The sequence below is a fragment of the Lathyrus oleraceus genome, chromosome 5, assembly GCF_024323335.1.
Source record: "Lathyrus oleraceus cultivar Zhongwan6 chromosome 5, CAAS_Psat_ZW6_1.0, whole genome shotgun sequence".
In the NCBI taxonomy this organism is placed as follows: domain Eukaryota; kingdom Viridiplantae; phylum Streptophyta; class Magnoliopsida; order Fabales; family Fabaceae; genus Lathyrus; species Lathyrus oleraceus.
Window position 1 is genome coordinate 212,981,602 of NC_066583.1, and position 23,648 is coordinate 213,005,249.

The 23,648-nt window shown below is 35.1% G+C and overlaps 1 protein-coding gene across 1 annotated transcript; it reads left to right on the top strand.

The window, feature by feature from the left end:
* The first annotated feature begins 6,092 nt into the window (after positions 1-6,092).
* On the top strand, positions 6,093-6,968 carry LOC127079784 (heat shock 70 kDa protein 15-like). Its single transcript, XM_051020152.1, has one exon. The coding sequence runs from the start codon at positions 6,093-6,095 to the stop codon at positions 6,966-6,968; it is 876 nt and encodes a 291-aa protein (XP_050876109.1).
* Positions 6,969-23,648: the final 16,680 nt, after the last annotated feature.

A 23,648-nucleotide genomic window follows, 5' to 3' on the forward strand; every position in this document is an offset into this window, starting at 1 on the left:
AAAAGCTGTAATTATTTTGAATGGCTTGATGAAAAAATGAGCAATCACGCAAAGGAGGTGATAAAATTGTTGAAAGACATAAATGATGGGCTTATGAAGATAATGAGCGACACAAAAAAATAAAGAATTGTTGAAGATGAAGAAGAAATGTATGCGTTATTTTATGGGTTTGTCATTGGTGTTTATATTGTTATTTGTGTTTGGATTAGTTGCAACACATGTATTGAAGTAATGTAATTTGTATGTGTTTTGAAATATATAACGTATTGACCTATGTAATGACATTGAACAAGCCTATGTAGTTTGTGATTGTGTTATTTAATGGAATTACATTGGGTAATAAGTATGTTTGTGAAATGACATTAATATTATTGAAACATGGTTCATAATATTAATAAGTATGCTTGAATAATATGACTTGCTTTAACAATGCAAATGCATGACCTATTTTAACCATGGAAATGCATGACCTGTTTTAACAATGACCTATTTTGACAATGCATAACATGTTTTACATAGTGCAATGCAAGATTTATTTTGATAATGCAAATTGAGAACGTGTTTTGATAATGCAAACGCATAACATGTTTCACATATGTTCACAAATAATAATAGTTTTCACATATGCTCACAAATCATATCTAGTACAAAACCTACCATGCAAATTAGACATGAGCAATTAGTACATGTACATAATTTGTCTTACAAATTAGACATGTGCAATAAGAACATGTAACTTATGCAGACTTGTGCAATCAGAAGATGTAACATGTGCAAACTTGTGTAATCAAAACATGCAGACATGTGTGGATCTATTTTCATATATGCAAATGTATACATGTTTTCACATGCAAATGCATGCCCGTTTTCACATATGAAAATGCATATGTGTCCTGTACATGCTACCATAATCATTCAAAATCATACAGAAACATGTATCATGTTTTTATCACACCAAGACATTGATTTTCAAAATCATACTTTTCATTCAAAAAAAGTGGGATAACCCATTGCGTAGTAGTTTCATAATGCTTATATAATGCTTCATAATGCAAAAGCCAGTATACAGTAGTTTTCATTTAAAATACAAAATAATAAACTTAACTCATAATATATAATTATTATTGAGATGGTTATGGTGCTTCTGACCTTCTTCTATAATCATTTGTCTAACATCATTCTTTACCTTGGCATGTTTGTTTGTTATGTCTCATATTCCTGCATTGTTGGCATTTCACTATTTGAAGATATTTTAGGAAAGGTGTTTGTGTTTATAGGCTCATCATTTGCCTTGCTACAATTCTTCTTTTGGCGACCAATAATCATCCTCATGACCAGAGGGTTGATTGGTTCAATTCCACCAGTTAGTCATGGTTGTGGGTCATTTGTTTGCGGGGTGATATGGCTTGAAGTAGTCATCACATTAGGCCTTCTAGAAAATACCATGAAATGAAAAATCAAACATATATGATGTGTTACCTATATGATGAAACACACTCTTTTGGCTTTTTCCTGTTATACCATATGCATGTGATAACATGATAACATGGTATCCACTTACATACACATTTCTCCTGAAGTAAATTAATAGCATGTGTCACATCACTATTTAACCCGCAAAAATTGCGAAGTCATCATCAGAATTACATCTCGCACTTCATCCTTTTTTTGCCCTCTTTGTTTTTTCTAGGACTTGTTGGATATTATGACTTATGATTCCTTTGCACCTACCTAAAGCATCTTTTTGAGTTACAATTATCAATGTCATGTAGTTTTTTATTCCTTATAGCAGTGTGGTGATTGACTTATGTCTCTATGCTCCAAGATTTCTCTATTGAAGGCCTCACACATATTGTTAACTTGCAAGCCACATTGTGTATCTGACTTAAAATAAGATCTACTCCAACATGCAACAGAAACATCCATTATATCTTTACAAGCATTAACGTTAATCTCTTTCATATGATTCATTACTCTATTTTATATAGATATTATTGTGGCCCTAGTTGTCCTCCATAAAGTTTCTTTCATCTTTATCCCATGATATTTCTTTATCCCATTACCATATAAATGTTTAACACGTAGTATATGTTCAACATATTGACTTGTCTCTAGAATAGGTGGTACTAAACCTTAAATAAAAGTAACATAATGGAAGACATATGGGTAAGCCTTAGAGGCCAATACTTTTGGTACTTGTATCGAATTATTTATTAATAATAAAAGGCTTTTTCTTTATTATGTTTGTTTAATAAAGTCCCTAGAATAGCTAGTCTGTTTAATGTATCTAGTGTGACTTAATCATGAGATCACATTAAACATAAGGACATTATTCTTAAAGTATATGTAGTCGATCTTTATTGTGAAGTGGGATAACATTAAATCATTAAGACTATTATGTATATATAGACTGATGATCATATCTCATGGATCATGGATAAGGAGTTATCAAGTCTTAAACATAGGTATGAATATTAAGAGTAATATTTATATTGGATTGACCCGTTATGAGAATACTATATAGAATGTTATGCAAAGTGTCATAAGTTATTCTCATGGTGATAATGGTGTATACCACCCTTCGACTTGAAACCACTATTGACCCTAGATGTAGAGTCGACTGTCTTATTGCTGATCAAACGTTGTCCGTAACTGGATGACCATAAAGATAGTTGATGGGTACTCCACGAAGCATGCTAAGGGACATGAGTGACCTAGATGGAATTTGCCCATCTTGCGTAACATGATAAATGTCTATGGGCCAAATATTGAACTAGACAACGATAACACGGTCTATGCCTTGTGTTCAATATAGACATAAGGGCAAAAGGATAATTGTACACATAAGTATTATCACAAAAGGATTTGTTAGATCACATGACATTTTCGTGTCTTTGGTAGTAGTGGTGTGTTGCTAGATACACTCACTATTTATTATGTTAAATACGTGATTTAATATGATTGCCAATGCCGCAAAAACCTACAGGGTCACACACAAAAGGACATATTGATGAAAGATATAGCAACTAAGGAACATCGTAAGGTACGATGCACTTAAGTGAATTGTAGAAGATCGTAAGGTACGGTGTACTTAAGTAGAATACAAAATATGGTAAGGTACCACACGCTTAAGTGATTTTGGCATATTATAAGATATCGGCCATATACACTTAAGTGGGATTTTTTAGCTTGCAACCCATACAAGTGGTTCTATAAATAGAACCCTTGTGCAGAAGCATTTGTGGAGTTGCAATTTTGTTTCTCTCTCTCTCACTCAAAGCCTTCATTCGTGGCAACTAGCACTGAGATTGAAGGAATCCATTCATGTGGACTGAGTAGAGACGTTATCACTGTTTAACGTTCGTGATCGCTCCGTAGATCTGCATCAAAGGTTTCCATCGCCACAGGAGGTATCGATTCTATTACTGATCATGCCCATTCGTAAGGATCACTAAAGGAGAAATTTTTAAATTCCGCTGCATTTTTGATCGCCCTTCTCCTTCAGTGGTATCAGATCCACTTACGAAACCATGCATCTGATAGCTGTTTAATTTATGTATTTTCTGTATTAATACGATTAAAAGACATAATGAATCAAAGAATAAACGAGTAATTAAATTTGGCATCATGTGTGTACGATTTGGATGATTGATGTTGACTATGCTTCGGAATCCGACGTTAGTATGGTGAAGCAGCGATACATTGATCGTCTGTAGGTTATGCAATTGAGATTGATCAAGTTATATATATGATATAAGTACTCCTTGTGCAAAATACGATATATATGATATACTGTTTTTGTTTCGTTCAATGGTCATTTGAGCGATCAATGGTCATTTGCTTCTTGATCCGACATTAGTATGGTGAAGCAATGACGTGTTGATCAATCATACTGAATTAACAATTGAGGTGTGTTTGACGGTCTGAAATTGGTGCATTAGGGTTAATGACGACACAAGGGTTGTGTTGTCAAAGAGTTATGCGCTTAGGGTTGTGATTGTGCAAGAGTTGTGCTTTACAGTATCAAGTGTTAATGCGAAAAACGACGTCGATTTCAAATGAATTATTCATTAAAATTTTGAGTCAGGGCGCTGCCCCCTTGACCCCCGTCCACTGATCGATCAGCAAAACCACTGTCCGCTGACCGGGCAGCAGAACCACCGGCTAACTCTGCGTAGTGTGATCGGTCGCCGAAATTTAATTTGGTTTTAATTAATTAACATAATTTAAATTATTAATAATAATTTGTTTATTATTATTGTCTTGTGGTGATCGGTTATGGCCTTAGTTTTCCTTTATTTTGTTTTGGGATTTTAAAATACGACCTGCGTGTTGTGCCTCTCTTTTAATCTCTTAATGTAACTTCTTTTCTCATCTCACTACCTCGTATGTAAGACGAGTTTCTTTTATGTAATGTAATGTTATGAATAAAGAGAAGAATTCAATATCAAAGGAGGACAACCTTGAAGATCTTGCTTGGAGAAGCTTAAATCGTTATTAGGTTAGCTTAGGTTCTCTCATTGGCTTGGGAGAACAATTGCGCTAGGGGACATAACTATTTCATTATGTATGTTGATGCATGATTCCAAAAAAGGATTCATGCCTATGCAACATGGCCCGTGTCTATCAAAAACACAATCCCCTTCAACTAAGGAAGAAAGGGATCGCATGAATAAGATTTCATATGCATCTGCAATAGGATCTATCATGTATGCCATGTTATATACTCGACCAGATGTCTCATATGCTTTAAGTGCAACGAGTAGGTACCAATCTGATCCCGATGATGCTCATTGGGTAGCTGTCAATAATTAAGTATTTAAGAAGGACTAAGGACTCATTCTTGATATATGGAGGTCAGGAAGAGCTTGTTGTAATTTGATACACTGATGCTAGCTTCCAGATAGATAAGGATGACTTTAGATCACAATCTGGTTATGTGTTTTGCTTAAACGGTGGCGCTGTGAGCTGAAAAAGTTCAAAGCAAGATACGGTTATTGATTCTACAACCAAGGCCGAGTATATTGATGCCTCAAGTGCAGCTGTCATACCCCGATTTTGGTCCTGAATTTTTTATTTTTGTTTGGCACTTGGCCTAAAGTTCATTTGCATACATTCATTCCCAACTCCATATTTTTGTTACACATTGATCATTGTTTATGCCTTTTTGATCATGGTGCTTTTGACTATAAAATGGATTTTAATCATTTGACTTTTGAATTTTTCAATTTTTGATTTTAATTTCAAATTAAGTTTAATTTCCAAATTTCAATTTAATTTTAATTATTATTTTTACTAATGATTCAAAACTCTAATTGATTTTAATTTTCAAATAGATGTTAGAATTGATGTCAAAAGTAATTTTAACAAATTATTGGATTAATTTGATTTTAATTGGACTTTCTACTGATTTTTTATTATTATCTAAATTAATATTTAAATTAGTCCATATCCATTTTTATAATCAAATATCCAAATTACACCAAAGAGAACCATGATTGTTCGTTTGATGTAGCAAGCTCGCGTTCCTCTCATTACAAAATGGTTCAAACTTATTAACACTAAGTGACGGTTCCTTGGTGTTCTCATCAATAGGGATGGCGTTATCATTACAAGTAGGCTGTATTGCTTCCATTGGCAAACGTGATTTGGCAATGAATTCATTAAATGTACTGTTACATGTGATAGAACAACAAAAATGATCCAAGCAATATTGATTGGCAGCCATTAAACTTACATTCGATGGTTCAAATTAAAATATTTACTTTCAAACATGGATTCTTTACAATGGTCGGCATTTCCTGCGTCATTACAAGTAAATCACCTTAATATGGCATGGGATACCTTAAACACAGCAGTTGGTTTCTCCAATCTATTTTGCACTATTCATATTGTTTACAGTATTAGCCGGTGCAATCATGTCTAAGGATTATTCAGGACAAAGTATGAGCAGTTGCATCAGAGCTATGTGGTTTCATCACCGATTTATCTGGGATAACCGTTTTACACTGCATTAGAATACCAGATCCTCCCGCCAGTACCGATGTGTACAGTCCCCTGTCACCAAAACTTTATCAGTATTACCAAACATAATGAAGAATAGTTTTGGAGGATATAACAAAAACACAAAAAAAAATCAAATGCAAAACCTGCATGAAGAAAGCCAACGTTATTACTACTGGAATGTTGAAACCGAGGAGACTTCATGGGAAGTGCCCCAGGTTTTGATTCAAGCTGATCCTTTACCTCCTGCTTTTGTCAACATCAAAACAAATAGTGCCACAGTTGGTGTGGATGATTCCAACATGCTTTCAGCTCCGATGCTGAGTACCCCTACTATTGTTTGTTTTGGTAAAAAGCAACGGTTTATTGGTATTGTCGGTGCTGCTTCAACTATGATGAATCCTAAGAATTCAATCTCACAGATTAAGAGGCTTATTATAAAGCAGTTTTCGGATCCTGATTTGCAGCGTGATCTTAAGTCTTTGCCTTATACTGTCACTGAAGGACCAGACGGATATCCTTTGATTCAGGCTAGGTACTTGGGGGAAGTGAAGGCGTTTACGCCTACGCAAGTGTTTGCTATGATGCTGTCGAATATGAAGGAGATAGCTGAGAAGAATCTTAATGCGGCGGTTAATGATTGTTGCATTGGGACTCCGGTTTATTTCACTGATGTTCAGAGAAGAGCTGTTTTGGATGCTGCAACTATTGCTGGTTTGAACCCGCTTCGGTTGCTTCATGAAACTACTGCTACTGCATTGGCGTGTGGGATTTATAAAACAGATCTGCCTGAAAATGATCAACTGAATGTGGCTTTTGTGGACATTGGACATGCTAGTATTCCAGGTGATGTTATAGAAAGTACAGGTTATGGCATTGATTGGACACTTGATGGAATTCACAGGAAACTATATTTAAGGACCGGATTCATGAACTCCACTGTGTTTACCAGGACAGAAGCCTAAACTCAATTCAAAATCCGGTTCACCAAGGCTATTCCGACAAATCAAATCCAATCCGGTGAAGCTACTGCGGTGAAGCTGAATACTGAATTAATAGTGTCATGTCGATTATGCCCGAACAAAACCTGCAACATTGAGTGACACATGGATAATTAAGGTATAATTGAAACGATCCCAAAATCTACAACAGTAATGGATGTTCATATCTGAGTTTTGGCACGTACAAGTTTGGTTGGCTAGTGTTGATCTATGTTTTGTTGACGACCTGGGGAAATCTCCACATGTCCTCCTACAAAAAAAAAACTGCAACAAACACAGTTGCAGCCTTGTGATAATCAAAGCTGAAATCAAAACACAAAAGTAAAACCAAGAAGGCAAGTAAAGTTGGATTCAAAACAGCTCACCAATGCAATGCCGCTGCAAACATCAGTGACATGTCTCCTCATGTCTACTTCATTCGGCAGTCGCGAGTAAGAGCCTTCATGCTGATTCTTCCCATGTACGCATAACCTACCAAAACCTTTTCCAACTCAGAAAAATCAATGCAAAGAAGAAGGATATAGATGCTTTTGTGACTACTGATTTCAAGCTCATTAACTATAATCCTCACCAAAAGATTGAGTTGAAGATGGCGGTTTAAATTAAGAGACCTTAATCTCCATTTTGGATTGTTTCTACTGTCTGAAATAAGGCAACAACAATCTTGTCGGCTAGAAGCAGGTCTAACCGAAACCAAACCTCTCTTGAATCTTCAATAATTTTTCAGTACACAACTGAACCTATCATCCACCAGACCGTTGAACCGGAACCAAACCACTCTTGAGTCTTCAATAATTTTTCACTGCAGTAACAAAACCCAGAGTAATCAGTCAAAGCGTTAAGATTTCAAGGAAATTCCCAAATTGGAATTGGGACAAAAGCAAAGAAGAAAGCAAAGTACAAATTACCATTTTCGAATTGTAGCATCAAAAAAGACAACTCGGTTCTGAGCACAAAAAAAAACACTTCTGGAATTTTTCTTCTTTGAACTTTTGAGTACCGTTTGAAACCCTAAGCTGCAGGGATAAAAGGAAGAGAGCGATTCAGAGAGTAAAGGGACGAAAAATGGAGAGAGAGGCGGCCAAACAGAAAACCCTAAATCAAAAGAAATCAATCAAAAGCAAACCTTGTGAAGAGGTGAAAGAGGGAGGTTCGAACCCCATCGTTGCCATCGCCATCACCGGAGGTGAGCTCTTTTTTCTTTTCAGCCACGATTTCTTGCAGAGATTGAGAGCGATTGAGATTGAGAGTTAGACGAGTTTGAGAGTTTGAGTGAGAGTGTTTGAGAGAGAGCATCGCGAGAGGTGGGGAGCGGCCGAGAGTGAAGTTGAGCGGTGGAGAGGTGAACGAGCTTTGTGAGAGAGACGATTTCCCTTTTTTGTTTTTTCTTTCTTTATTTTCTTTTTCCAATTTAGTATTAAATAGAGTAATTAGTTTTAAAAAGAAACATTATTAAAAAGGGATCCCTTTAATTTTCCTAGGTACAACCAATTAATATTTTCATTTCCCATTCTCTTTTTGAAGAAACCAACGGCCGGGGGTTGGGATTCATTAGGGAACTCTACAGTTTTTTATTATTTAGTTTTTTCATTTTAATTCTTTTTTAGTTTATCTTAGTTTATACATTTAAGTCAGCATTAAAATGTCAGTTAATTAGTAAGTGGTCTGGTGGAGGGGCGTGGCTTCTAGATATTTAGTGTAGTGGGTTCAATACTCCTAGGTGTAGTTTTTCTTTCTTTTAATATTTTCTTTTATATTTATGCTTTATTATTCATATTTCTTTTTTTTTATTATTGTTTAATAATATAGATTTGTTTTTTCTTTTAATTGCATCATGCATTCGAAACCATTTTTTTAACTTATAAAAATCATATTTTCTCGATTTAATATCGAGCCCCTTTTTCACACCCTTGTAAGTCGATTGCTTTTTAAGCATCGCCGTCAACCTCACATAGCTTACTCTTGGGCTTTCTTACAATGAGTCGGTTCCCTTGCACTTACACTCATGCATTATTTGTTGTTTGGGTCCGATTCAATTATTTCATGATTTTTTAATCCCCATTTGACAAAATGTACCCCACTCCCCCGATGTGTAATAATCTTGTACTATTTTATTTCTTTATTTTGTTTGACTGTTTAGTTAGATACTAACACAAGAATAAAATCAACAATTTCAAAAGATCAAAAATAATGACTCGATCCAACGTCGAGTATTTTCTCAATAAACAAATCAATTCATTTCTCTCTCCATTCTATTCTGTTTCTTTCAAACTTTCATCAAACGCTTGATTTCAATGTCAAGCCATTTTTCCTGATAAAAACTCAAAAAATATTAATTCATAGTCAAGACTTTTTCAATAAAGATGGAAGTGGAACGTGGTGTATACCACGCACTCCTGAGACTAGGATTCGAGATGTATATCTCGCCAATCCTAGTTCTCGCCATCATCCAATTTATCCACTTTGTTTTCTCTCAAACACTTATCCAAATTTCTCTTAAATGTCCATCAACACTTGATTTAGGGTCAAGTCATTTTCACAACAAAAACCAAAATACCTAATTCTTACTTAACACTTTTCAAATAAAGGTGGAAATGGAACATGGTGTATACCATGCACTCCTGAGGTTAAGATTCGAGACGTATGCCTCGCCAATCTTAACTCTCGCCATCGTCTAAAATTGTCAATGCGGTTTCTTCAAACCCTTTCTCAATCAAATTCCAAAATACTTAATTCCTATCTTAAACTCTTTCAATAAAGATGGAAATGGAACATGGTGTATACCATGCACTCCTGAGGCTAGGATTCGAGATGTATATCTCGCTCATCCAAGTTCTCGCCATCACTCAAAATACGTCAACCAATCAAACTCTTTTCTCGCCGCCGTGCGATTAATCAAAAACATTTTTCATAAACGAAAGGTATCTTGTCTTAAGTGATACAAAACAATGTTTCGGCCACGATTGTTGAGTAGAGATAAATGACGCTTTTCCGAATGTAGATTTATAAATCCGTTCGATGTGTGGTATGCGTCCACTCCTCATCTGTTTTGGATAAAACGATGTTTTCGTCGATTAATACAATATAGCTTTCGCTAAAAATTGACCAACAAACAAACATTTTTCTACCCAGAACTACGTAAGCCTTGATTTCTCTTTTGAGATACGTAGGAGCAGGATTTGTAAATCTTGTCAGGCCCACTAATAAAAAACTTAGGTTTAGTCCTTCGTCAAAAATCCAAAAAACATTTTCCTTTCTTTTATTCTTTCTTTCCCACCTAATAAATTGAAAAGCCTAACATTTCAAACTAACATTAATGCACACAACTGACCTAATGGTTCCCGTTGAGTACAACGGACGTGAGGGGTGCTAATACCTTCCCCTTGTGTAATCGACTCCCGAACCCTGATATTGGTTGCGATGACCATATCTTATCCTTTCTTTTAGAGGTTTTATCGATATTTTCCTTTTCCCATTTTTGGGAATAAATAAAGTTCGGTGGCGACTCTGTTCAGTCCATCATTGCGAGCGTGCGATCGCGCTTCGCTTTGAAGTCGTATCCCCATTTTTTTCGAGGTGCGACAGCAGCAAAGGAGGTTGTTTGGATCAAAAAGTTCATTAGTGAACTTGGCATAGTTCCTAGCATTGTGGATCCCATTGGTCTCTATTGTGATAACAATGGTTTTATCGCACAAGCTAAGGAGCCTATATCTCACCAACGATCCAAACACATACTTAGGCGTTATCACCTCATTCGAGAGATAATAGATAGAGGAGATATGAAAATATGCAAAGTACCTACATTTGACAATATTGCTGACCCACTGACAAAGCCTCTTGCACATCAGAAGCATGATGGCCATACTAGATCTATGGGCATTATGGGTATGCTTGATTGGCTCTAGTGCTAGTGGGAGATTGTTGGTGTAAGCCCTAGAGGCCAATAATTTTGGTACTTGTATCGAATTATTTATTAATAATAAAAGGCTTTTTCTTTATTATGTTTGTTTAATAAAGTCCCGAGAATAGCTAGTCCGTTTAATGTATCAAGTGTGACTTAATCATGAGATCACATTAAACATAAGGACACTATTCTTAAAGTATCTGTAGTCGAGCTTTATTGTGAAGTGGGATAACATTAAAGCATTAAGACTATTATGTATATATAGACTGATGATCACATCTCATGGATCATGGATAAGGAGTTATCAAGTCTTAAACATAAGTATGAATATTAAGAGTAATATTTATACTGGATTGACCCGCTATGAGAATACTATATAGAACGTTATGCAAAGTGTCATAAGTTATTCTCATGGTGATAATGGTGTATACCACCCTTCGACCTAAAACCACTATGGACCCTAGATGTAGAGTCGAGTGCCTTATTGTTGATCAAACATTGTCCGTAACTGGATGACCATAAAGACAGTTGATGGGTACTCCACAAAGCATGATAAGGGACATGAGTGACCTAAATGAAATTTGCTCATCCTGCGTAACAGGATAAATGTCTATGGGCCCAATATTGAACTGGACAAGGATGACACGGTTTATGCCTTGTGTTCAATATAGATATAAGGGCAAAAGGGTAATTATACACATAAGTATTATCACAACAGGATTTGTCAGATCACATGACATTTTCGTGTCTTGGGTAGCAGTGATGTGTTGCTAGATACCACTCACTATTTATTATGTTAAATACGTGATTTAATATGATTGCCAATGCCGTGAAAACCTATAGGGTCACACACAAAAGGACAGATTGATGAGAGATAGAGTAACTAAGGAACACCATAAGGTATGGTGCACTTAAGTGAATTGTAGAACATCGTAAGATACGGTGTACTTAAGTAGAATACGAAATATGGTAAGGTACCACGCGCTTAAGTGATTTTGGCATATTATAAGATATGGGCCACATACACTTAAGTGGGCTTTTTTAGCTTGCAACCAGTCGCATCTCGAAAAATACGATTCCTCGCGATGGTCGCGGAAAAAATTAATGTTCGAACAGAGTCACCACCGAACTTTATTTATCCCAATGAATGGATAGGAAAATATCGATAAAACCTTTAGGAAATGGAATAGTGGTCATAGCAACCCTATTCGGGTTCGGGAGTGGATTACGTAAGGGGAATGTATTAGCACCCCTTATGTCCGTTGTACTCAACGGGAACCTTTTAGTTCTAGTGTGTGTTTCGAGTGTTAATTTATGTTTGTTTGTTATCTTTAGGTTATAAAATTATTAAAATAGAAATGGATGAGAACCTCAGAAAGGGAAAGGGAGGTTTTTTATTAGTGTGCTCGCGAAGATACAACAATCTCCTTCCTACATATCCTTATGGTATAATAAGGAAATCAGAGCATTCGTAGTTCGGGGAACTACGGTTGGTTGGTGTTTTTTAATGAACAACTATTTATATTGCATCCTAAATGCTAAACGTTGGTTTGTCTACTCTCGGCGGAGGCTTAAGCACTAGTTTGTTGTGCGCATTAGAAATGATTTAAATAGTGTTCTTTCTGAAAAGAGTTTTTGGTCACACAAGGGCGACAAATTGGATTAATATATTGGATATTTTGTTTGACTGGTTGAGTTGAGATATTTTGGTTGGTTGAGATGTTTTTTGGTCGGATGATGGTTACTCGGATAGTCGAGTAAGACAACTTGTATCCTAACAGTCGGGAAAGGGAGTAGAAGACTCTAGACCACTTTCTTTTCTATCCTTAATTATAGAAAGGATTTGATAATAGTTAAAGTGTTTTGAACGGATGACGAATATTCGGATAATCGAGTACGACAACTCGTATCCTAATAATCGGGAAAAGGAATAGAAGACTCTAGACCGTTTTCTGTTTCATCTGAATATTTTATGAAAATAAGGTTGTATACGGTTGACGTATTTTTATAATGAACGACAAGTACTTGAATAGCTGAGTAAGACAACTCATATCCAAGCATTTGAGAAAAGGAGTTGAAAGCTCAAAACCATATCCCTTTTCGTATAGTTAAGCAAGCGATTTGATTAAGTTGTATTTGCGGAAGAATGTCAATTGTTCGACTGACCGAGTAAGAGAACTCGTATTCGTCCAATTGAGGAGTGAAGTTGAAAACTCAAAGTCAACTACTTTTCATTCAACTTATTTTAAAATATGTTTTGATTTAATCGGGGTATTTTAATTGAGTTTGAGAGAAAATACTCGACGTTGGATCGAGGCTTTAGATTTGTGTTTTGAATGAAGTGAATTTATTTAGTGCATTGCTCTTTTACTCGATAAAAATCGAATAGGTATCATTGTAAAAAAAACCCAAGAGTAAGCTTTGTGAGGTTAATGGCGCTGCTTTAAAAGCGATCGACTTACAAGGGTGTTTTGAATTGATTTGGAAAAGGCGCACTCGATATTGACCGAGGTTTGTATTTACATGTGCATATGAGTTGAATTATGAAAATGGTCTCGAAATGAGATTTGCTTATAAATTTTAGCTTATGCAACGCGAATGCAAAAATAAGCAATAAGAAAATAAAGAGTCTCATTGTAAGGTAGCCCAAGAGAAAGCCTTTTGTGTGCAAAAAAGTGACCTATGCTAAACAAAGGATAATGGTCTTACAAACATGTCCCCCTAAGATGGTGCCATGATGTCATCCTTACAATATGCATGTAAATTACAGATGAAAATCCAAGTGTTTACAAAATATCACAAAGAGTAAAAGAAGACTTCCAAGCAAAGGTCCTAAGATGAAATCCTCTAAGTCCAAGTTGATTAAGAGTGGAGTGAATATTTTTGGTCTTTATCATTTTATCATGTTTTTGTTATTTTTAATGTATGATGATAATAAAATGAATAACAAGTAAATAAACATGCATGATGAGTTTGTACAATGATGATGATGATGAGTACTTGAATATAAATTACAAGGTAATGACATAAAAGTAAATCACAAGATAAATAATGGTAATAACACAATAATAATGGTTAGTGAATGTAAATGAACAATAAAATAAATTGCAAGGAAGTAAAGTGCAATAATGCAAATGTTGGAAGTTAGTAGTTAGTGGTTAGTAACAATAAAATAAATTGCAAGGAATTAAAGTGCAATAATATAAATGTTAGTAGTTAGTAGAATAACAATAAGCAAATGGATTAGCAAGTTAATATAGAGAATATGGTTTCATCTATGTATCAAATGACTCAAATATGGGTGAAATAGAGGCAATCTATCAATGCCTCAAAGTATAATGAATGATCTATTGATCAACCATTAATAGGTTTGAAACATTGAAGATTTAATCAACTTTAAACAACCATGTCATGATCCAATAGAACTCATCAACCAAATAAATGTAACAACAAGTCAACAATAAATATTAAATGATAACAAAAAATGTAAAGAAAAATGGTTTCATCTATGTATCAAATGACCCAAACATGGTTGAAATAGAGGCAACCTATCAATGCCTCAAAGTATCATGAAGGATCTATTGATCAATCATTAATAGGTTTGAAACATTGAAGGTTTTATCCACTTTAAACAACCATAGCCATGACATAATAGATCTCATCAACCAAATAGATGTGAAAACAAATCCACAATAAATAGCAAATGAAACAAAATACTAAGTTTGATTAAAGATGGTGGATAGAAGTAACAAGAGCAAGAAATCCCAAAAAAAAGATGTAAACTAAAGTTAATCATTTTTTACAAGCTTGAGTCTAAACCTCTCAAAAAAATCAAACAAGAATAAACAACCATTTTCAACACAAAAACAGAACCAAAAAGTTAACAAAATTTAAGCTAAAATCATTACCCAAAAATGTTGAAAAATGGTAGGTTGAAGTGGTGTTGAGCTTGGATATAAAGTAAGGAGATTGGGATGAAAATGTTTATGGTGGAAGTATAGTGAAGGAGCTGAGTTATGAGTGTTAGAGAGTAAGAAGTTTTGAAGAAAATATGAAAATGGACAAAAAAGTTGGTATGGTGACTTTTCTAAGAGAGAAAGATTTTTTGTTTTGGCTTAGGTTTAGAGAGGTGAATAAATGGTATTTGGACAAAACTTTTGGGGGTTAGGAAGCATGAAAAATGAGGGGAAATAGTACCTCTATTTATAGGGAAAGTTGGTGGAAAGAGGGGGTGATCCAAAAAGCACATTGTGTAAAAAACAGACTTATTACAGCTACCTGCGCAGGTGTAATTGGTTACCCTAATTAGGGTAACCGGTTACCCAGTCAAAAATGGCCAAAAACTCAATTTTGGGTCTGTGTAACCGGTTACGCTGATTAGGGTAACCGATTACCCAATTTTTATTTATTTATATTTATTTATTTTAGAAATAATGAATGTATGCATGTGCAGTAGGGTCATGGATCAAATGAAAATTGTATCGGGGTAGGATAAAATTGGGGTATGACACAACCCACACAAGTGGTTCTATAAATAGAACCCTTGTGTAGAAGCATTTGTGGAGTTGCAATTTTGTTTCTCTCTCTCTCTCTCTCACTCAAAGCCTTCATTCGTGGTAGCTAGCACTGAGACTGAAGGAATCCGTTCGTGTGGACTGAGTAGAGGCGTTGTCACTGTTCTACGTTCGTGATCGCTCTATAGATTTGCATCAAATGTTTCGATCGCCACAAGAGGTAACAATTCTATTACTGATCATGCCCATTCATAAGGATCACTAAAGGAGAAATTTTTAAATTCCGCTGCATTTTGGATCGCCCTTCTCCTTCACTTATGCTGGATGGATTATAATTCATCAAGTAATAAATTTATGAACCATTGCCACGAGTCCTTTGCTTTGGCTTTCACAACTATATATGTTATCAGCATCATCTTGTTATTTTATTCCTTACCAACAATAGATATCAACTGACCTCCAAAGTACCCTTTTAAAAGACATGCATCTAACCTAATCAGAGGTACCCATGTGTTTGAAAATGCAACCTTACATTCTTCCAAACATACATAAACTATCTTTAAAATAGGTCAACCAATAGAATCAACACATTTAATATTAATTGTAAAGTTTGGATTTTACTTAATCAGTTCATCAACGTACCTCCTTAAATGTGTGAGTCGTTCACGACCGACACCTTAAAGCATATTTATTGCTTTTTCTCTTGGCTTTGTAAAGATTAGTCATTCGAAAAATTCACACCCATTTATGAATGGCTTCTACAGTCAAACCTCTAGTTTTCATATTAGGATTGTGGACCTATGTGCTTATAGGTAACAAAGAATAGTGTATGAAGTTTTGAAGATGACAATGCAGAGCAACAACCCTCAATCCTTATGATAACCAAATCATCTTATAAGAGAATTCAAGATCAAGTGCTTATATGATTAGATATTAAATAGCAAAGTGTTGAAGCTACTCTGGTGAAAGATGTAAAATCTCACAAAGTCATATTTGTTGTTTTGTCTGAATGAATCGAGTAATATAAAAGTAAGGTGGTATCTCGAGATTACCAAGGAAACTCACACACACACACATACATCAAAATGTTTTCTACCTTGAAAATGATTTTCTAATCCAGAACGAAGTGATTAAAAAGTTGTCCAAATTTTTTTTTAACCATCTAATCGATTAGAAAAATATGTCAATCGATTGGCAAAACATTTTTACCATCCAATCAATTGGAACATTATGCTAATCGATTAGATGGGTACCAATCGATTACAAAATCAATGAGGAAAGCACATTAATGACTTGTCCAATTGAATAAAGATCTTGGTCAATCAATATATCATCAGTTCGGCCCATGGATTATTTCATTTCTTGGATAATCCAACTACTATATAAGAGAGGCTCGTCCTCACTTCACGCCACACCAATTTCCAACGCTTTCATATTTCTTTAGAATTTATCTTTCTCCCTCTCTTTAGAAAAATATTTCTTTTCACTTTGAATTGCCTTGTGCTAGTAAGTGAAGCTTTACTTATGAGGAAAGTATATTTGTAACTCATCATGTTGGTCGTTTGTATTATTAAAGGTATGATACCTTTAAGAGATTGAGTTTGGTTCTTGAGATCAACCTTTACAAAATCTATGTTCTTGGTTTAATAAGCTTTGCCGGAAAAAACTTGTTTTTGTTATTGAGATCAACCATAAATCTCTAAACGGTTTGATAGCTTAGCATATGTTAAAAGTTGTCATTTGGTTTGGGATAAGCCTGTTAAAATCTCAAGATCATATTGTATTAAACACTATTACAAAATATACATTTAGTAACATTATATTACTATGACCCTTTTGTAAACTATAATAATATATCACTTTTAAAGCGCCTAATTTTTTTCTTGTTTTATTAAAAGACATTTCATCACGGTTTTTAATAACAACCGTGGTGAAATTTGGCATTTGGTAATGGGTTCAAATCTCAGCACCAACATTTTTGGGTTTTTTACTTATTTTCAAGCCACTTTTCACCATGGTTGGAATTTCAACCATGGTGAAAAATGGTGTCTAGTCATGTGTTTGAATCCCATCACCAACATTTTTTATGTCTTACTTACTTTTAAGCCAATTTTCATCATGATTGAAATTCCAACTACGGTGAAAGTGGCGTCTTCTTATTTTTTTAAGGATATATAACGCTCTTATTTCATTCCCTCTGCCCTATACATGCTTAGAAAAATGATGACAGTCCGTCATTACATATGTTTAGTCGAAGAATTGGAGCAAAACAAGTGAAAGTTCAGCTAAAATGAAGAAGAATGACCAAAAATGAGGAAAAAATAGCTAAGTGTGAAAATTATGGACTTAATGAAAATTAGAGTGAAAAAGGAAGTAAAAACGTGCAACCACCAGAATAATCACGCACACCATCACGCGCGTGATAGGGTCATTAAAGCAACATCGCGCGATGTAAGGTATCATGCGCGCGATAAGTACTTTTTCTTGGTTTTTCTGATGCATTTTGGTCCATTCTGACACCTTTTTAAAGGGGATTTTCTCCACTTTCACAAGGGTTGTGATTTTGGGAGATTGAAACACGAATTTGAGAGCACAAGTGGATATTTTTAGAGCATTTAAAGCCAATGGAGGCCATCACTTTAAGTGACTTCTTATGTTATTTTCATCTATCAATTATGGTGTTTTTAATTGCACTATGAGTAGCTAAACTCTTCTAGGTTAGGTTAGGTTATGATGAACCTATTTTTATATTGTTAGATTCTATATTAATTTGGCCATTGTATAAACCTATTGATATATAATCTTATTCAATTGTTTCTTGTTCGTAACGTTTTTTATGTGAGATACTCTTTTAATCTTATTTTGGGCACATATGGAATACTGACCGTTAGTCTATGTGTTTGACCTATGGCAATTGTTGTACTTACGTTGTTTGAATAGGGATAGGAGACCCCAAGTAGTGGCATAGAGAATTAATGTTCTATACATCGCCTAACCCTGCTTACACTAGTGGACTAGGGATAGAAAACTCCAAGTAGTGGTTAGTGAGTTATTTCGTGAGGGGTCGACTATAATGGTTTTGTTAATTCACTATGGCATTATAGTGATTATATCATTCATACAAGGCATCAAACATCAACCATATATGAATAAGGGATTATACAACATAACGTGACCACTTTTGTGACATTGTTTACTCGTTTTATCACTTTTTGCACTGAAACTCGAAAAAAACCATTTTTACTAGTTTTTATATATTGCACACATTTTGTCTTGCTTGGAGGTAGTGCATGTGGATTCGATTTTTTTATTACTTCAACATTATCAATACACTTTCCAAGAAGTCATCAAGTTTTTTGCGCTGTTGTCGATGACTGTTGATTTTTCAACAAGGCGACATTTGTGCAATTTTTTAATATTATTTTTAGTATTTTTGTTTCATTTTCTTGTTCATCATAATACTATTGTGGTGTTTTTGTTAAAGTACAGGGCACAGGTGTTGACAAGTTATTACGACAGAGTCAAGAGCCCAAATTATGGGGGACTACTGTAGGCCTACTTACGTATCACATGTTTATATGGGATTTCTTCAAGATGGTCCTGCAAATTTCAACATCAAATATGATGTTCTTTCATATTTAAGGGATAAACCATTTAACGGGAACACGACTAGTGACCCATGGGAACATATGGGTAGGTTTCATGAGATAACATCAATGTGCCATCTAGAGGGTATTATAGAAGATCGGGTAAAACTCAAATTGTCTCATTAGTTGGTTGAGAAAAAGATTGGTTATTATGTCTGCCAAATGGGGTAATCAAACTTGGAAAGAATTGGAAGACAAAATTCTAGAAATATTTTTCACTACAACAAAGTTCACATAATGAAAAGTTGAAATCATGTAATTCGAGCAACAATGGACTGAATGTCTTTATGATACTTGGGAGAGGTTTAAATTATTGATACACAGATGCCCTAATCACAATATGAGTAATATGAAGCAAATGCATAATTTTGTAAAGGGCCTCCAAGCACAAGTTCAAATGCTTTTAGATGCATCTGTGGGTGGTACAATAAGAACACTAACCGAATTGCAGGTAAAAGAGCTGATATAGAAGATGAGTTTAAACGAGTACAACTTTTCAAATACCAGAGGGTTGAACACAATATAAAGTGTCTTAAAAGTCCAAAATCCATTATCCAACCAAACACTTGTAACATGAATCAAATGAGTGTTTGAATGATGGGTTTTGATTTTGATGGACATGACTTAATGTTGAATGAGTGGTGGGATGATTGTATGGTCTAAATAAAACAAGTTCAATGGCTAAGGGATGCCCTAATTAGGGTTTCTTGAGCTACAAGTTTCATCAAGAACCAATGTTAAATGAATTAGGGGTTGGTGATGTAATGTACATATTGAGATGTTTCAAAGGTGTGGGGCATGACAAACTTTGGACTTGAGGGGTCCTAAATGACATGGTCAATATCCATGGGGAATTCAGATTTGTACAAGCCAAATGAGGTTCAAGATCTAGGGTTAGGGTCCTTGGGTGACCAGGTGAATCTTGAGACATCTTCAAAGGGAACTCATCATCCAAATTGGGTTTGGAGAGTGAGTGAGATGACTTGAATGATCCTTCAAGCTTTGTTGGATTCTTGAGGATGAGATTAGGGTTAAGGTGGCTTGGGCACACCTCAACATGGTTAGGAGATCTTTAAGCTTCACAGATGAATCTCATGCCTTGAGTTTGTGGATCATTAAGTATAGATGTATATGAGATGACATGCATGTGATGTATGCTTATGGATTATGTTTAAAAAAGTGACATGTGTAGGGTAAATTTGAGGGTATGGCACTCAATCTAACCAGAAAGAGACTTCATGCTCTACTCTCAAGCATGAGACTTCAATGCTCAATCACACTGATCGAGACTTCGTTACTTTGCCCTCAAGCATGAGACTTTAATGCTCAATCATTAGAAAAAGACTTGCTTTGAGCACAAAGGCTAGAGTCTTCAGATTCTCTTAACAAAAGAGTTCGATAGTAACCTTATGTTTATATGTGTGCTTCTTAGTTAAGCAAGTACATATAGGTTTTACACTTTTGAGCATAATACAAATTGGTTGCTCCTAAGTGTAGAAGAATTATTTTTTCATTATTTTTCTCTTCTTGCACAATTTTTCTTCTTTGTTGTGCCTTTGTGTTCTGTTGATATTCTTGATCATATTCATATATTGTTTCTACAAGTCATATGTGAATATGTTTCACTATACTCTCACACACTTAACCCTTCTGGTTATATTACCCATTTTGTGTGTGTTTCTTTCACCCATGTTTTCTGTGTAACACAATCTCTCTCTTTCAACCCATTTTGTAAACTACTATCACAACTTTGTGAACACAGTCACGTACTCATCAACCCCCAATCATTCTATGTGTGATGTTTTTGAATGTCTTCAATCTTCTTATTATATAGATGTTGAGAATATATCCGTTGAAGATTGGAACTACCCATGGTACATGTAGTCGTTGAAGGTCTTTAGGTAGAGCACATAAAGTGAAATATAAACCCATCTGGCATAAAGACTTTAAGAAGAGCATAATAGATTTCAAAACTATTAGAGAGATATGATTTTGACAATGTTACTTTTTGCTTGATTAGACATAAAATAGTGTAGCATTGTCACATGATCTTCTTTAGATAACTTCTGACCGGAGACTTCTTGTAGACGTTTGTTGAAGCTTGATCTGAGTCATTATTATCTTTGTATTTAACTTCCTGAATTAAAGACTCTTGATAGAATTAGTTAAACCATGATTAGAAGTTAAAGTATGTCTTCAGAACCTGGATGGAACGAGACTTCATAGTCTTGAGTTCACAAGTTCGGAATCTTGCCTTTATTAGAGTCTTGATCATAACTAATCTGGATGAACACTTTCAGAGTTATTGACTTGATATAGATAAACTTCCTTTGAAGCAGAATCTTCAGAACTGCTGATGAAGCTTGGAAGTTGCAGAGTCATTCCTTATGTCAGAGTCTACTTTCTCCAAACGATTGTAGTCTTCAAAACCTTGTTGATCTTTGAATTTCAAGTAAGATTAGGTTGATCATCTGAAAGACTTGAGTTAACTATTCAGAGTCTGAAGGCTTGGTTCCGATCCTTCAGATTTAGAATAATTTTGCTTCTCTCTAATGATTCTTCTAAGTGATTAACTTGACTTATATCAAGGTTAATGTATTTTAATCCTGCACACTTGAACAACCGTTAGTAAGCCATATTGTTCTTTAAATACTTTGTTATCATCAAAACCTTTTAATGGCATGAACAAATATTGTTCTAACACACGATAACTTCTCGATAGCGTGGGAGAGTTACTACTGCTACAACGAGGACTCATGTGAGGGGAGATAACGTAAAAGAGTCACATCTCCAAGCGGGAAGAGTAACCCCGGTCTATTATCAAAGGAAGCGGTTTGCAAACATGTAGTTTAATGCACCCCCGCAATATCTGACGTAGATGATCTATACATGTTATTGAATAGACCATAAATCATGATGATGAGCCTATTGCTAAGGATATCCAGGCATCAGTTTAGGATGACAAGAAAGATGGTGGCGGAGGAAGAGGTATCATATCTTACTTTGAGAACAAAGGGGCCCCATCCTTTTGAGACGACTATTATGGTGTCTCATATAGATGATATGGAGGTTACTCCGGTTGAGACAAAGGTTACTACTTCAACTTTGACAAAGCCGTTCGCACACACAAATTAAGGGTTTCTTGGAGGGCCTAGTGACTATTTTGTGCTCACTAGATATGCCAATCTTGTGGCATTCAAATTATGGCAGGGAGAAGTATGTATATGTTATGCCGAATACGTGACTTTATTTATTATTAATACATTGAAAATAAGTAATGCTTTTTTACTTTCTTTGTTAGAGGACCGACTACCACTGGAGGTGCCCACACATAATGGGAAGTTAAAGAAGTTCTTATATGTCCCGATGCCATGAGAGGTCAATGAAATTATTGATGAATACAATCTTCTTTTATTGGTGGAGTGTTTGCTGACCATGCTCGACGATTACATTGGTTGACCAACTATTAATATCCTTTGTTTGACGATGGCATACATAAACATCTTCCTTCCATCTTCCATTTGATGAGATGACAATTACATTAGATGATGTCTCCAATCTATTCCATATTTTCCTGTCATGTAGTTTCTTCACTGCTTCTCTCATTAGAAGGGAGGTTACATGTATTATTGTTGTACAAGACTTAGGGGTTACTGAAAAGTAGGTGATAGAGGAGTTTAGGACTAACATGGTCGCTCATTTTGACCTATATTGGCTCCAAGATATGTATAAAGATCTAATGCATTAGTCAATGTATAAGGCAACTGCCAAGGTATATATGTTTCATCTTGTAGGATACACTATCTTAGCAGATAAGTCTCATGTATATATCAATACAAAGTACATGTGGACGTTTAGTCGCATTCCGCATGTCGACTAGGCATGAGGTTGTGTTGCACTATCTGTTATACATGTTGCACTTGGAGATGCCAATATCTTTGAGACAAGAAAACTTGCCGGTTATATGAGTCTATTTCAGTTATATGAATCAGAAACTCGATCTTACTCACCTTTTTATTCTCAGTGCGAGGAAACATATTATTCAACTTGGATATCAGAAGACCACATGGTATCCCCCGAGAGTTCAAATTCAATCGGAGGTTTCACCCGTTGAAGTACACTTATGCCTTAAACAAATAGTAGGACATTGTAAGATGTTTTTCTTAAAAAGACATGACCTATATTCTGGACCACACAAAACGGTTGGTGCAATCACAATCGTACTAAACTATCGACAAAATCCCAACCCTTGAAATTACACTACCATAATTTTAACAGATCCACTAAAAATTCGGTATATGAAAGATGCTTTTTGAAAAAACAGGTACTTTTTAAACCAGCGAATTTTTCAACGTTTAACAAAAAATCCGATAAAAAGATAGGTGTTTTTTAAAAATCCGATTTGTTTAACCACATACAGGTTTTTTTGAAATATATGATATACCAAATTTTTTATATGAACTACCAGATCTTTTGATGTGTACCGAATATTTTTGTTTGTCCTACTGAATTTTACATCCACGAATTTTAATAAATTTTTTGATATGGATAAAATGGAATAAAAATATGTGAGGTGCAA